Raw genomic sequence first — 13344 nt, 5'->3', positions numbered from 1 at the left:
TTTGGACAAATCCTGTGTAGACATTTGTGCTGCATGCAGCGGTTAGTGTCTCGGCCCAGCCTAAGAGGTACCGGCTAAAGACATGCCGCACGCACGCACGCACGCACACACACACACACACAGTCAAATCAAAGTGACAGACATGTATGTCATGTTAGAAATGTTAGCTAAAAGCTGCTACAGTTGAATAAGCCAACAAAGATCCGACAAAGACATACAGTATCTCTCCACCCCCCCCCCCCCCCCCCCCCTCCCCACACACACACACACCCCCCCCCCGTCTGAATTCTATAGGAGGCTACCCATTTCCCTGTTTACCCCCAACAGTGGTCACAATCTTCCTGTTCCGATAATTAAACATAAACACTCCACTGTCGGGTCATTCTCAGGCCAGCTGAGGTTCCTTTACATCCATGTGGTCGGCTCATGTCTGCTTTCCTCCTACACTGTCTCCCGTCTATTCCCCCGCCTAGTACGTACACACACAGATTCAGCACACAGTACAGCCTTGTTTATACTGTAGCATGATGGTGTCGAGAGCTGATTTTCAAGCTAAATGAGATGTGCTCTTATATTTAGACATTTAGATGCTGTGGTGTGGTTGGCTAGGACACCTACTGGTTGACAAGAGGCACTGCATGAAGGTCAAATCACAGTTCATCCTCTGCTCAAACATTTCAGTGCTTGTGTGGGGGACCCGCATACGAATCCTGGGTCGGACTTTAAGCTTCAGGCTTGAGGCACATGCTTATGATTTACAGACAGCAATTATAAGCGAATGATAGTGACTGAATAGCAGGAAATAAGCAAACAATTAAGAATGCATGAGGATAATTATATCCAGCGAATGAAGCAGAACTACCAGAGGAGACTGTGAGGTGAGGTCTGTGAGGTTTTGACAAATGTGCTGTGGGAAGTTAACATTGGAATGAACTACCTGCCACCTCACATTTGATCACTTTTAACCTCACGTGGCATGATGCAATGTTTTGTTTTGTTTTTTGTATTTGCATTTTGTTACCTGCCTATGTGCTCAGTCCCTGAAAAAAAAATAAACAGATGTTATTGCACTAACCTTGTCTTTATAAAGGGACAGGGCGGACTCCAGTTCAATGACCTGACACTCGTTCAAGCAAGCATGGCTCTCTGCTTGGTTTCTAAAACACAGACATAAAACACAGACATTTGACGACTTTCATTTCTCACATTTCAGCCCATTACTGAAAATAATAATTAAAATATGCAAATTTGAAGGGCTTGTGAACACAACAGTGAACATGCTACACCTATGCCTAGTATTACTACTGTAGTTTCTCCATTGGAGTTTCTGGAAGAGGTCAGTTTGTCAGTCAACATCACCACCTACTGGTCATGACTGGCAATGAGCTGTACCATCATAGTACAATACAAGGTGAAAACTAAAGACTTCAAGGACATTGGGGTGGGTGGGGTGCATTTCTTTTTTTTTTTATTATTATTTTTTATCCCACGATTTTTGTAACCCATTTTTCACCCCTGTGTCAATTATCTAATGTGATCCTGGGCTCTACACACCCTCCACCAACCTAGTCCCCATATATGGGGGACATGGGGAGAGCAACGGACTTGAACTCATGCTTCCTTCATGCCTGAGTGTCCAAGTTGCTCCTTTACACCTGACAGGGGGGAGTTTCCCTGGTTGGACGTAGCGCATGGAAGGAACACGTTATTCCAACCAGTTCCTTTCCCCTCCATCAGGCGCCCCGGCTGGCCAGGGGGAGGCAGTTTAGAGACCAGGATTACTGCATGTTTTTGTGAGGGTACCTACCCTAGGGGACACGGGGAGAACATGCAAACTCCACACAGAAAGGCCCTTTCGCCAACCCGGTGCATTTCTGAAGATAAATGCCAACACTCCTGAAGACAATCCGACTAAATAATTAATAAGTAAATAATAAACATGTGAATATGTGAAAATAAAATGCATGAACATTGTAACCTTTATTTAACCAGTAGAGTCGCGTTGAGGTTCGAGACCTGGCCAAGACGAGGCCAAAGCAGCACACAAACAACAAAACTAAATACAATCAATAACAGAAAATATTTTCATAATCATAAAGGATTTACCCGAGTTAACGGTTCATTTACCTTGAAATGTTCTCCTGTAACATCATTGTTGCCTTTCCTTGGTATTTCAGTTGCTCACTCCCCAACTGTTCCGCAGCCTGTCATTCAATTATTAACAAAAATACATACAGTATGACTGCTTGAGCTTACCCATAAGACCAATTTAAAGACAACAACTTCCAAACTTTGGGAAGAACAGAAATGGCTGCCTTTTTCCTACATTGACAATTGAACACTTAAAGCTGCAATCTGTTTATGTTGAGCTAAGACGGAAGACCCATTTGGGCAGGGGAGATATTATTCACCTCTTGTCCACCGAAGAGGGTCTACGTATTTCAATGGAAAAGTTGGGAGACCACCTCTGAGCACCGCAGTTGTGTTAGTTATATGTAGGCTACTCTACCATACATAAAAATCATTCATGTTCAAGATCTTACACAGTAAAATCCTTCACCCATTTACCCATTTGTAACTCATGTACGTATATATTTTGGTTACATTTGTACTCTCAGAGATAAAGACTGAGGATACCTTCGGAGGGAACTGGCCGGGGCTGGCAGTATCATCGCCTGGGCAGGCAGCTGCATGGCCGAGGCTAGCGACGGAGTCACAGAGTCCCGCCTGCTTCTCGCGAGCCACGAGGTCAGAGTACACGCGTTTGAAGGTCTGCTCCACTGACTCCGATGTCCTGCCCAGAGACCTGGATTCATGCTCCGTCTCCCGCAGCCTCTGGTGGTCCCCAGAGTCAGACCAGCTGATGCTCTGGAGCCCCCCTCGCATCCTGTCCATCTGATCAGCATGTTGCCTCAAATCCTTCATCCTAAAAGGAAGAGGAAAAAAAAAGAAAACGTGCAGGTCAAACTGACTCTTCCACTTTATTTAGAATGGGTTGTATGCAATGAAAAGTTCATTGATTGCACATTTTCTTTACAGAAATTGCTTCTGATTTTTATTAACTCCTGCAGAGGTCAAATGTCCCCTCAAGAGGCCTAGCCTTTTGCCAGGCCACAGTTCTAAATAAGAATTTGTTTAACATGTTTTGCTTGGTTAAACGACGGAGACCTATCATCATGGCTTCACCTGAGGTCGGACAGGACAGCTCTCTCCACCTGGACTTCCTGTAGCTCTGTCTCCAGCCGTACGACCGTCTGGAGAAAGTGGAACCTCAGGTGCTCGTAGCGAGCACGTGTCTGCGCGTGGCAGGGGTTTAAACCAGGGATTATTGCATTTCCATCCATGACCCGACAAATCACAAAGACACCACGGATGGAACACAACAGACCTCCTCAAGCTGCTTGTGGAGTTGAGACAGCTCTTCTTTAGATCCTTCTTCAACTGGGTTCTCCAGCACCTCCTTCAGCAATGAAATGCCGTCCTCCTCCAGGAAGCTGAGACTCCTTCGGGTGACCTCCGAACTCAAGTCATCCTGGTCATAGCCCAGAGGCTGGAGCACTGAATCATCTGCAGGAATAATAAATGCACTTTTAAAAGGTTAAGTACTGTATGTCATAGACCAATATAATTAGTTACTTTGGCAGCTGTGCATTTGTAACTTTTCTACAACAAACGCTTTTAAACATTTTATCAACTGAACAGTGTGCCTTGGACCCTTAAAGTTCACCTGAATTACCTGCCTACACATTATTTACAGAGGTAAAGCACTCCACAGAGGGGAATCACTCCAAAGAGCAGCTAGTTGCACTATAAGCTTGTAGATCAACTATACGATAGCTGTCTGGTATTAAATCAGAAGGTGATCGGTTCACCTCCCCGCCCATGTCTACATGTCAACGTGTCCCTGAGAAAGATGCATAAAACCCCCTAACAGCAGATGACCACCCGAGCAGCCAAGTGGCAGCGGTGGCCGAACGGATTGCGGAGCGGTATTGATACCGGAAGGTCGCCAGTTCGAATCAGCGGTCCGACACGTTAAAATTACCACCGCTGAAGTGCCCTTGAGCAAGGCATTGAACCACTACCATGAAATGTTCTATGAGCAGGGCCTGGCTGGAAACAAGTTCTTGAGCTTAGCCCAGATACCCTGGGTAAATATAGTAACTTTGCTTTTGCTTTGCTTTGCCATAACAAAGGCCACAACCACTATTATGATGACACAACTCACCCATGTCAAACATGGTGGTAAGGCAGCTTTGAGGCAGTGTGTTATTGAGGCCACCAGCGCTCTCCAAGGCTTGTTTGGTTGCATGTTCAACCTCTTCCTGAAGCATTTGGGTCTCTTTAGTGCGCCTGTCAAGCTCCTTGCTGCAAACATACAGTGAAACAAGTCAAATTGTCAGATTTCCAACCCCAGTATGCCATGGCCCATGGCGCCATGAAGTGAGTCCAAGCCAGGGTGTGTTTAGTGTTTTGTTTACCTCAACTCGTCTAGGTTCAGATGGCTGAATGTTACAGGAAAACGTGTGCTGTGTGTCTCTGTTAAGGGCGGTTAATTATCAAAGGAAAGTAGTTAATGGTTAAGGCAGTTAATTAGAAACAATAAGTTACTGCGGTACTATGTCAGAGAAACACTCATCACACCGCCACCATCGCTCAAGAAAGGACAGGTTAATGTTTATCAGAAAGCAAACGATACCTTGATACCTTCCATTGTTAGAGGTTTGACTTTGAAATCCCGCTGACATCCTCCCTCCTCATTGCACACAAGGAGCTAAGTTCACTAGCGTCGTCAGTGACTCGTCACCATGGTAACCACTAACCAGGGTATAACTATAACCACGCTTTCGTTATTAGCACGTGGCAAATGTGAATTATGCATTTGTTGAGTTAATATCGCCAGCTACACCTAGTTCAGCAGTTGGATTCTTTAATCGCGGGACCATGCGCGGGACACAAACCAAAATATTGGTCTGTTGCAAGCCGTTTTTCCGCGGTGCATCATGGTCCATGTAGTTCAGCGGTAGCTAGGCTGGCAGTTATTTTGTTTACTCACTGGTTCGATAGTAGGCGGATCCTCCTCATCCTGATTCCTGACCTAGATCCTACCGCTGCTGCTGGCTGAGCGCCGCTGGCTGCGCCTTTCGAGTTGACGGCGCAGCTTATTCAGAATTCCATCCATCCGATCGACGCCGTCTATTTGAATATCGTGAACATTTGAAGTGTTTATAAATGATCGCTGCACACGTCGCCTTTTTGGGTCAAGAAGCGGGTCTAGGGCTGGGCGAGGTAAGTAAGACCATGTCAGTCCACCCAGGGTCTCCTTCAAGCTAACGCTAAAGCTACATTTGCTAATGCAATTTAATCTGTGTTTAATGTTATTATTATTATTATGCCGCCCGATCCGTTGGTGATTTGCAGATTATTTATGTTTCATAATAATGACGCACCATCAACACAAACTGGGTGTAAAACGTTCAATGTTTGGGTGTTGGTTGGATGACCTTTCTGCAAGATGACCTAGTTTCTGTTTTCCAGCCCCAGAGACCTTTAGTAACCATAATGTATATCTTCTTCATGAGGTAGCCCAGGTGTTGCATGAGCTGTACACATTTCGATTGGTTTGATTGGCAGGATATTTAATATTTTTTTCATTATTTTGATAATGGGAGGCATGTTTCACAATGTTGCTAATCAACCAGTTTTGGGAGGCTGATATGTGACACCCAGGGCAGGGGCGTGGTTAAACACCCGGGAGGCGTGGTTTAGGCCTTTTTAGGAGAAATGAAATGAAATGATTACTATATATACCCAGGGTATCTGGGCTAAGCTCAAGAACTTGTTTCCAGCCAGGCCCTGCTCATAGAACACATTTCATCGTAGTGGTTCAATGCCTTGTTCAAGGGCACTTCAGCGGTGGTAATTTTAACGTGTCGGACCGCTGATTCAAACTGGCGACCTTCCGGTATCAAGACCGCTCCGCAATCCGTTCGGCCACCGCTGAGACAAGTCCTCTTTCCCTGTCTGAGGGAGTAAAGTAACCCATCACATCCATTGCGCTGCACACAACAATAAACCCATGCACCATGTTTTTCAGGATGAGGGGCCATCACCAGGGCATCGACAGCATGCAGTTGAAGGAGCTGAAGTCAAACTGCGCTAAGGAGTCCAGGTTTCTCCCCAAGGAGACGGGCCTGAGGATAATGGAGTCAACAGCTGCAGAGGTATAACCCACTGACTACATTCATCATCTGTGGCAGTGGGCTTCAGCAGGCAATGACGCCACGTTTAGTGCTGTGACATTGCTAAGTGTTTATTTTCAGAATCACAGTGGCGTGTCGACGTGTTCAGTTGTCTTCAACGACGTGTATGATATTGCTGCAAACACATTTATTTTGACCGATTTTTATTCTATCGATTACTTATTTGATTAATCAAGGAGAGTGTTTTTTGCTTTTCATATTTTTACACTTTATATATCCACAACAACAACAACAACCAATCGATTAACTACATCAGCGTTCTTTTATACTTCATCATCACACAACGGTTTCATGCCGAAATAATAAATAGTAGATCTACAATTGTAAAAATAGTCGATCTACACGCTCACGTGGCGCATTATATATATATATCTCTCGGCTATTTTCAAACTTTTTTCTTTTTGTGATGTCTGTAATGATGGGCCCAAACTAGTGATCAACTATGTATCGATTATTTCATTGAATTATTAAATCGATTCGTTCAATTAACTGTTTCACTGACTCCTGCTTGTATGTGTGACGCTACCTTTAGTGCTGCATAGCTAACAAGCATTCATTTTCAGAATCACAGTGGCGTGTCGGTGAAATGCCGAGATGCCAAAGTGGAGGACCTGTGGGGCTTGTCCAGTTTCTTCGGTTACAGCACCCAGACGTTTGTTCAAGCTGTCAATCTGCTGGACAGATTCCTTGCCATTATGAAGGTGGGTATTCATTTATGGTCGCGTTGTGTCCTCCTTTATTTAACCTCAGATACTAGTGCATTGTATTTTAAAACAACTTTCAACCTTGTCATTATTTTTGTATTTTGGCAACGGTATTATTATTATTATTACCTATGCTGCTTTATATTGCCTAAAGGAAGACAAACATTTTGTTTTACTCTTATGTACATGTACACAAGATGAAGCACAACATTGAACTATGAATCTTGAACCTTGAATCATTATAAATTATATTCATTATATTCTCTAAAAATAGAGTAAATGGGGCAATTGTTGCTTGTAGATCAAGCAACAATGAGTACCACAGACGAAAAACAGTCTAAGTCCAAATTTCAGACTGACCCCTCCACGAAAAGGCCTCGGTGTCCTGAACCCTTATCTATCATTTATATATTATGGATCAATAGTGTGGACTTAGACTGTTATTCGTCTGTGGTACTCAATGTTGTTCTATTTTTGCCAAATGCCCAGAATCAGGTCACTAGGGGTTGTGTGGTCAAGTGGTTTAACGAAAAAACAAACAACACGGCCCAGAGGCAGGGTGCCCTCACGTGCCGCTGTCTCGCAGGGGGGTTGACTCACTTCCCACTCTTGTGATATCTTTGCAGGTTCAGCACAAACACTTGCCCTGCATTGGCGTCTGCTGCCTCCACATTGCAGCCAAAATGGTCGAGGAGGAGTGCAACATCTCACCCACACACGAACTCATCCGCATCAGCCAAAGCAAGTTCACAGTTTCTGACCTCAGTCGTATGGAGAAGATCATCGCAGAGAAGTTGAGCCTGGAGCCCAAAGCTGTTACAGCCTTCACTTTCCTGCAGCTCTACCACTCGGCCGTTGCATCCGCGTCTGTCGCGAGGTAATGGGGTTCAGCGTCTTTATTCCAATTATCAGTTATTCCCACAATATTGTGTTATTACTGAGGCATCATCTCAGTTTGCATGGTGCTGCTCAAATAAGGTGTTTTTCCGTAGCATAGAACCGGCTCAACTAAACTCGACTGGCTTCAGTTTCCACTGCAGATAGGACCCATCTCAATGTAGCTGTTCATCAAAGCGTCGTCCAACTCTGCATGGAAGCTGAGGCGGCCTTAAGAATCAAGAGCTAATGTGCGACCCGCGGTGGGGGAACGTTTTTAGAACTCCAGTTTGTTTGCATCCAAATGTGAGAACTCCAGTTGGTTTGCATCCACCATGGTGTATTTCCAGACTTTGAATGAAATGCAAAGTGAAGTGCACTTTTCACCATGGCAGCTCAAGATAGAAAACATAAAAAGAGCTTAAACAATCCCCTCAAATTAAATTAACAACTAAATTCATTCAAAGTTCATGTAGGGGGGAATTCAAACAATGCCAACGCTAATTCTGTCTGGAAACACACATGGTAAGCTCACAACGCACCCCTATACGGCCCAGCTTGCAGATGGGCTATTTCGCTATTATTCGACATCTTATGATGAAGCATAATGGCAGCTCAAGATAGAAAACATAAAAAGAGCTTAAACAATCCCCTCAAATTAAATTAACAACTAAATTCATTCAAAGTTCATGTAGGGGGGAATTCAAACAATGCCAACGCTAATTCTGTCTGGAAACACACATGGTAAGCTCACAACGCACCCCTATACGGCCCAGCTTGCAGATGGGCTATTTCGCTATTATTCGACATCTTATGATGAAGCATAATATGGCATAAGTGGTTATCAGCATTCGCTAGTCTGCAGTTTTCACCGTTTGGTAAAACCTCATTTGCTTGAAAGCTTGATGGAGGTGATCCCAAGTAAAGTACCTACCAGTTTCTTTTCCTAATGGAAAACCAAAAAGGAAGAACATAATCGAGTCGGATTGAGCCAGTTCTATGCAATGGATAAGTGTAATTAGATGTGTGTTTTTTGGAGACAAATACTGGCGGATCACATGAGGATTCCCTCTATATTTTAAGGGAGGACATCCCAAGCTTTGGGAGACTGGAAGCCCAGCTCAAAGCCTGCTTATGTCGACTTGCTTTCTCTAAGGCAAAAGTAAGGATTGTTCTCAGGTGACAATTTCACACAGCATGGCAACGCTATGTTGTAGTGCCAGGTCTAATTATGTCTTTGCTTTGTCTCAAAGCCATCGGTGCTGGCACTGTCCGTCATTGCTCAGGAGTTCGAAGCCCTTCAGTCCATCGCCATGTTGAAGATTGTACAGCAGCTCCAAAGGCACCTAAAGGTATGACGCCTAACGGTGGTTAACTCATTAATGTACTTTACATCAACCTCTGATGTGTTTTTGACACGGTCTGTCCCGGAGATCTCAACATTTCTGGTGGCAGACACGGTGAACAAAGTGTGTGCTCCATTAATTAATTCCTGTCTGGTTGTCCCTCAGATATAGATGTTTGTACTGCTTAACCTCCTCAGACAACCTTTCTTAACAACTGTCCATGGTACTTTCCTATAAAACTATAAATCACGAGTGCACCTTGAGTTTCTGACCAATCACACACAATGTTTGCATTGGTGTCTCTGCGGTGATGTTTGGCTAGTTACAAAATCAAGAACTGCCGAAACAAATTTCGGCAACGCAATGCATTTGTTTGCTTCATAAAGGATTTGCCAAACTCTGGGTCTGGGAGAGCTAAAGATCACAGAGGCCATGTCTGTTTGGAGTTAGTCCAACATTTTATTTTTAACCAATCACTGTTTTAAGTCGGTCGGTCACCCAGATTCCTTTCTGTTTTTCGTCACAGATCAATGATGGAGAACTTCTCCACTGGAGAGAACGTGTGGCTGAGTGCATGACCAAGTACTGCTCAAGTGAATGCAACAAGCCAGACAACAAGAAGCTAGTTTGGATCGTGTCCAGGCGAACGGCGCAAAACCTGCAGGCCAATCATTTCAGTGTGCCCGGTCTGCCAACCATTCCAGAGGGAAGTTGGGACGAGAGCGAGAGGTAAAAGCACAGTCTGGGCCAGTCTGTTCCCCCAAACTGCACTTCCTCCGATTAGATGACAATGAAGCACAGACAAAAGACTCATTCCTAGGGGTGCAGTCGGTAGCGATGTCGCCTCACAGCTAGAAGGTCCTGGGTTTGATTCCCGCTGGGGAGTCTGTGGGTGCTGGGTTCTCTCCTGTGTGTCATCAGCACCCATACCCTAAGTGGGGTTGGCAAAAGGGCCTTTCTGTGTGGAGTTTGCATGTTCTCCCCGTGTCCCCTAGGGTAGGTAGGTACTAGAGATGTCCTGATACTGTATCGGTATCGGACCCTATTTGTCATATCTGGTCATATCGGTATCGCTGAATATGCCAGTCTAACCACCGATCCGACACAGGGGTAAGGGGTTGACACTATGGCAGGTAAATATACAATGTTGGGGCATGTGGAGTTTGCTTTCGAGTTGCCCAAACTGCAAGTGTACGTTTGAGTGAGGAGTCTGCTATAAACACAATACGAGATACAGTATATAGCTAGATAGCTATAAACACAACACGAGATCACAACACTGGTATCTCACTCGGTATCGGCTAACACAGAAATTGTGGTATCGGGATCGGAAACGAAAAAAGTTTATCGGGACATCCCTAGTAGGTACCCTCACAAAATGCATGCAGTAATCCTGGTCTCTAAGCTGCCTCCTCCTGGCCAGCTGGGGCGCCTGATGGAGGGGAAAGGAACTGGTTGGAATAACGTGTTCCTACCACACACTACATCCAACCGGGGGAAACTCCCCACTGTCAGGTGAAAAGAAGCGGCTTGAACTCCTCATGCATTGAAGGAAACATGAGGTCAGTCCGTTGCTCTCCCCAGGTTGGCAGAGGGAGTATAGAGTGTATGCGCGTGACATAATCATCAAACCCGGAAGTTATGTAGGAACACCTACTGAGTGGCAAAAAACTACTTTCTGGACTTCACAGCCCATACATCTGAACAGAAAACTTGAATTTGATTGCATTAAACGACTCATTTTGCCACTCGATTTGCCATTATAGAGCCCAGGATTATGCTAGACAATTGATACTGGGTGAGAAAAATGGGTTACAAATCGTGGAAAAAAAAACGTTTTAATTGTGCACCCGCATGTTTCAAATTCAACTGCTGATGATAAATTATAGCTTTAGTGATAGTTTTAGTCGAACATTAGTAGCCGATCTACAAACTCACGACGATGCTGTGAGCTTTGCCCAACCATGACTTTTGCCTTTTGTGTGTGGAAAATATTGGATTGGATATTGGCATTTTTATGTTCCATATTTTGAACTATATTGACATGTCCAAACAGGGACGTTGGGTTGAAAATGCTTGACAATCTAGTCCTGTGTGTCCTTTCCGTAGTGAGGACTCGTGCGAAGACATGAGCTGCGAGGAGGAAAGCCTGTGTGGATCTCCAGGAAGCGATGGTGAAGGTTCCTTTTTCCCCTCCTCCTTCCATAACGGCACACAGTGACCACCCCCCCTCGCCTGTTCAGCGATGGGGTTATTACGCACCGACACCTCCCACTGCTTCATTACTACAATCAACCTGGCCCTGCGCCAGAACCCTGGTTCTGTTCCTCACCATACTGTACTAAATAGTGGGTTCCCTCCAGGTCATCAAGTGCCTGACTCGATCCATTTTTTAATCGCATGAACGCTAGCATCCCTGGCATATCCTAATAGGCAAACATTCTGTGAAAAAGGCCAATCTACAAGCTCACAACGCTTTGTGAGCTCTTGTATATTGGCTCATTTCACCAAAGAGATTTGGTGTAGAGGGGGAAAAGGGAGGGGACCAAGTATAGACCCCTGGTGGCCCCCGATCAACGAAGTATAAGGTTACTGGTTAATGTTTTTTATTCTTTTTATACTTTATTACAATCATGCGGAATTGAATGTCGCAATATCCAGGCAGCTTGATGACAGTACATCTGAATGTCATTTTGTGTTTATATGAAATGTTCTGTGTGTTCATCTGTGTCCAAGCATGACACATTCCAGGAAACGTACAAAAGCACACTGGCACAAACTCTGGATGTGACTCATGATGCTCACTAGCTATTAAATACCTGCAACAGTAGGCCTATAGCAAAAATGTACGCGGTAAAATCCTCAGTGTATTTCAACTTATATGAGAGTGTAACAGTGCCAATTGTTACCACTCTCAATAGTTAAATTATCCCTCCATCTTCTACCACCACTTATCTAGAGTCTGGTCAAGGAGGTAACGGTTCCAGCAAAGAATCCCATGCTTCCTTTTCCCAGGCCAGTGTGGAGATATAATCCCTCCCATCTGGTCCTTGGTCTGCCCCATGGTCTCTTCCCAGCTGGGTGTGCCTGGAAAGCCACCCTGTGGAGGCCACCAGGAGACGATCGTATTTAGATCCGAACCACCTCAACTGGCTCCTTTCCACATAAGAGAGGAGAGCAGTGGCTCTACCCTGAGGCTCTCACAGATCAGTGGTTCGCAACCTGTGGGTTGGGTCAAACATTGGCCAAATTGTCAAATAATTATAGACAAAAGTTGTGGAATTAGCTGATCTATTTTCACAACATTATCTGTGGAACCGAGTCAGACTAATTGTAATGTCTCAAGTCCTACAATGCCAAGTGCTTGTCATGGTGGGAGGTCCCCAGTTCAAATGATTATTTTTGGGGGGTCCCCAGTTCGAATATGAACAACTGTCCCACCACTTTTCAGAGAGGGAGCGACACAACGGCCTGCGTTCTTGATTTGATCAGCGAGGTTGCACTGTGTATAAATAGTCACGGTTTAACGTGTTGCATAGAAAAAAGCTCAAGGCATTACTACTCTTGTCGAGTGGGCGTGTGCATGATGAGACGAGAACGAACAGCGACAGTTTTGCGGGAGTCCGCTCGCTTGTCGCTCTGCTGTCAGATTGCCCTCGCCTCCCTATACCTGACCGCTCGCCTCTCACTCACTCTCAGTGAAAATTAATTACACGGCATGTCAATCCTGTGTGACAAACCCTTAAGGGATTTGCCAGCCATCCTCCTGAGAAAGGTAGTTAAATTAACATCAAGGATTTTGCTGTGGACTGTCTTTTTTTTATATTACAGTTTTGATACTCAAGACAATGGCATTGTTTAAACTTGTTAATGCCAAACAATGTTTGTGACATGAGATTGTATTTAAACCCAGAAGGGTTGCATGGAGATGTGTGATTTTGAAAGGGTGGTGTTGGTGTTGACTGAGTTAACTGTAAAAAGAAAAACATATTTAAAAAAAACGAGAAAAATGTACATACTCTATGTAAAAGAAAAACTTAAGAAAAACATGTTTTGTGTATACTAGGACCTATATATTGTGTTTTGTATATCAATAATGGTACAGATGAAATGTGGGGTAAAATTGTCTCCCCAAATAAAAATTGCATTTTTGTA

General features: G+C 44.5%; 2 protein-coding genes across 5 annotated transcripts in view; one reads left to right on the top strand and one right to left on the bottom strand.

Annotated features, from left to right (window-relative positions):
- The window catches only part of LOC306933601 (uncharacterized protein), a 29967-nt gene extending 24683 nt beyond the window's left edge, over positions 1 to 5284 (bottom strand). For 2 of the 4 annotated variants that reach the window (XM_079515896.1, XM_079515898.1), the window contains exons 1-8: positions 4700 to 5006; positions 4482 to 4539; positions 4229 to 4368; positions 3389 to 3567; positions 3187 to 3296; positions 2638 to 2926; positions 2128 to 2204; positions 1076 to 1157 (exon numbers count right to left, since the gene is read on the bottom strand). In XM_079515896.1, coding sequence (XP_079372022.1) covers positions 1076 to 1157; positions 2128 to 2204; positions 2638 to 2926; positions 3187 to 3296; positions 3389 to 3567; positions 4229 to 4368; positions 4482 to 4539; positions 4700 to 4748 — 984 coding nt within the window. In that variant the 5' untranslated portion in view covers positions 4749 to 5006. Of the gene's footprint in view, positions 1 to 1075; positions 1158 to 2127; positions 2205 to 2637; positions 2927 to 3186; positions 3297 to 3388; positions 3568 to 4228; positions 4369 to 4481; positions 4540 to 4699; positions 5007 to 5056 lie in introns of those variants that run through there. The other 2 variants (XM_079515899.1, XM_079515897.1) reach the window with 2 other exon arrangements.
- LOC306933602 (cyclin-G2-like) lies at positions 4423 to 13344 on the top strand. The gene is made up of 8 exons (XM_079515900.1): positions 4423 to 4443; positions 6098 to 6224; positions 6827 to 6964; positions 7594 to 7844; positions 8927 to 9005; positions 9097 to 9195; positions 9716 to 9918; positions 11299 to 13344. The coding sequence occupies exons 1-8, from the start codon at positions 4424 to 4426 to the stop codon at positions 11408 to 11410; spliced, it is 1029 nt and encodes a 342-aa protein (XP_079372026.1). The 5' UTR covers position 4423; the 3' UTR covers positions 11411 to 13344.

Source organism: Electrona antarctica (assembly GCF_951216825.1).
Source record: "Electrona antarctica genome assembly, chromosome: 12".
Classification (NCBI taxonomy): domain Eukaryota; kingdom Metazoa; phylum Chordata; class Actinopteri; order Myctophiformes; family Myctophidae; genus Electrona; species Electrona antarctica.
The sequence above is the reverse complement of the archived record's forward strand: the minus strand, read 5'-3'. Positions and strand labels throughout refer to the sequence as shown.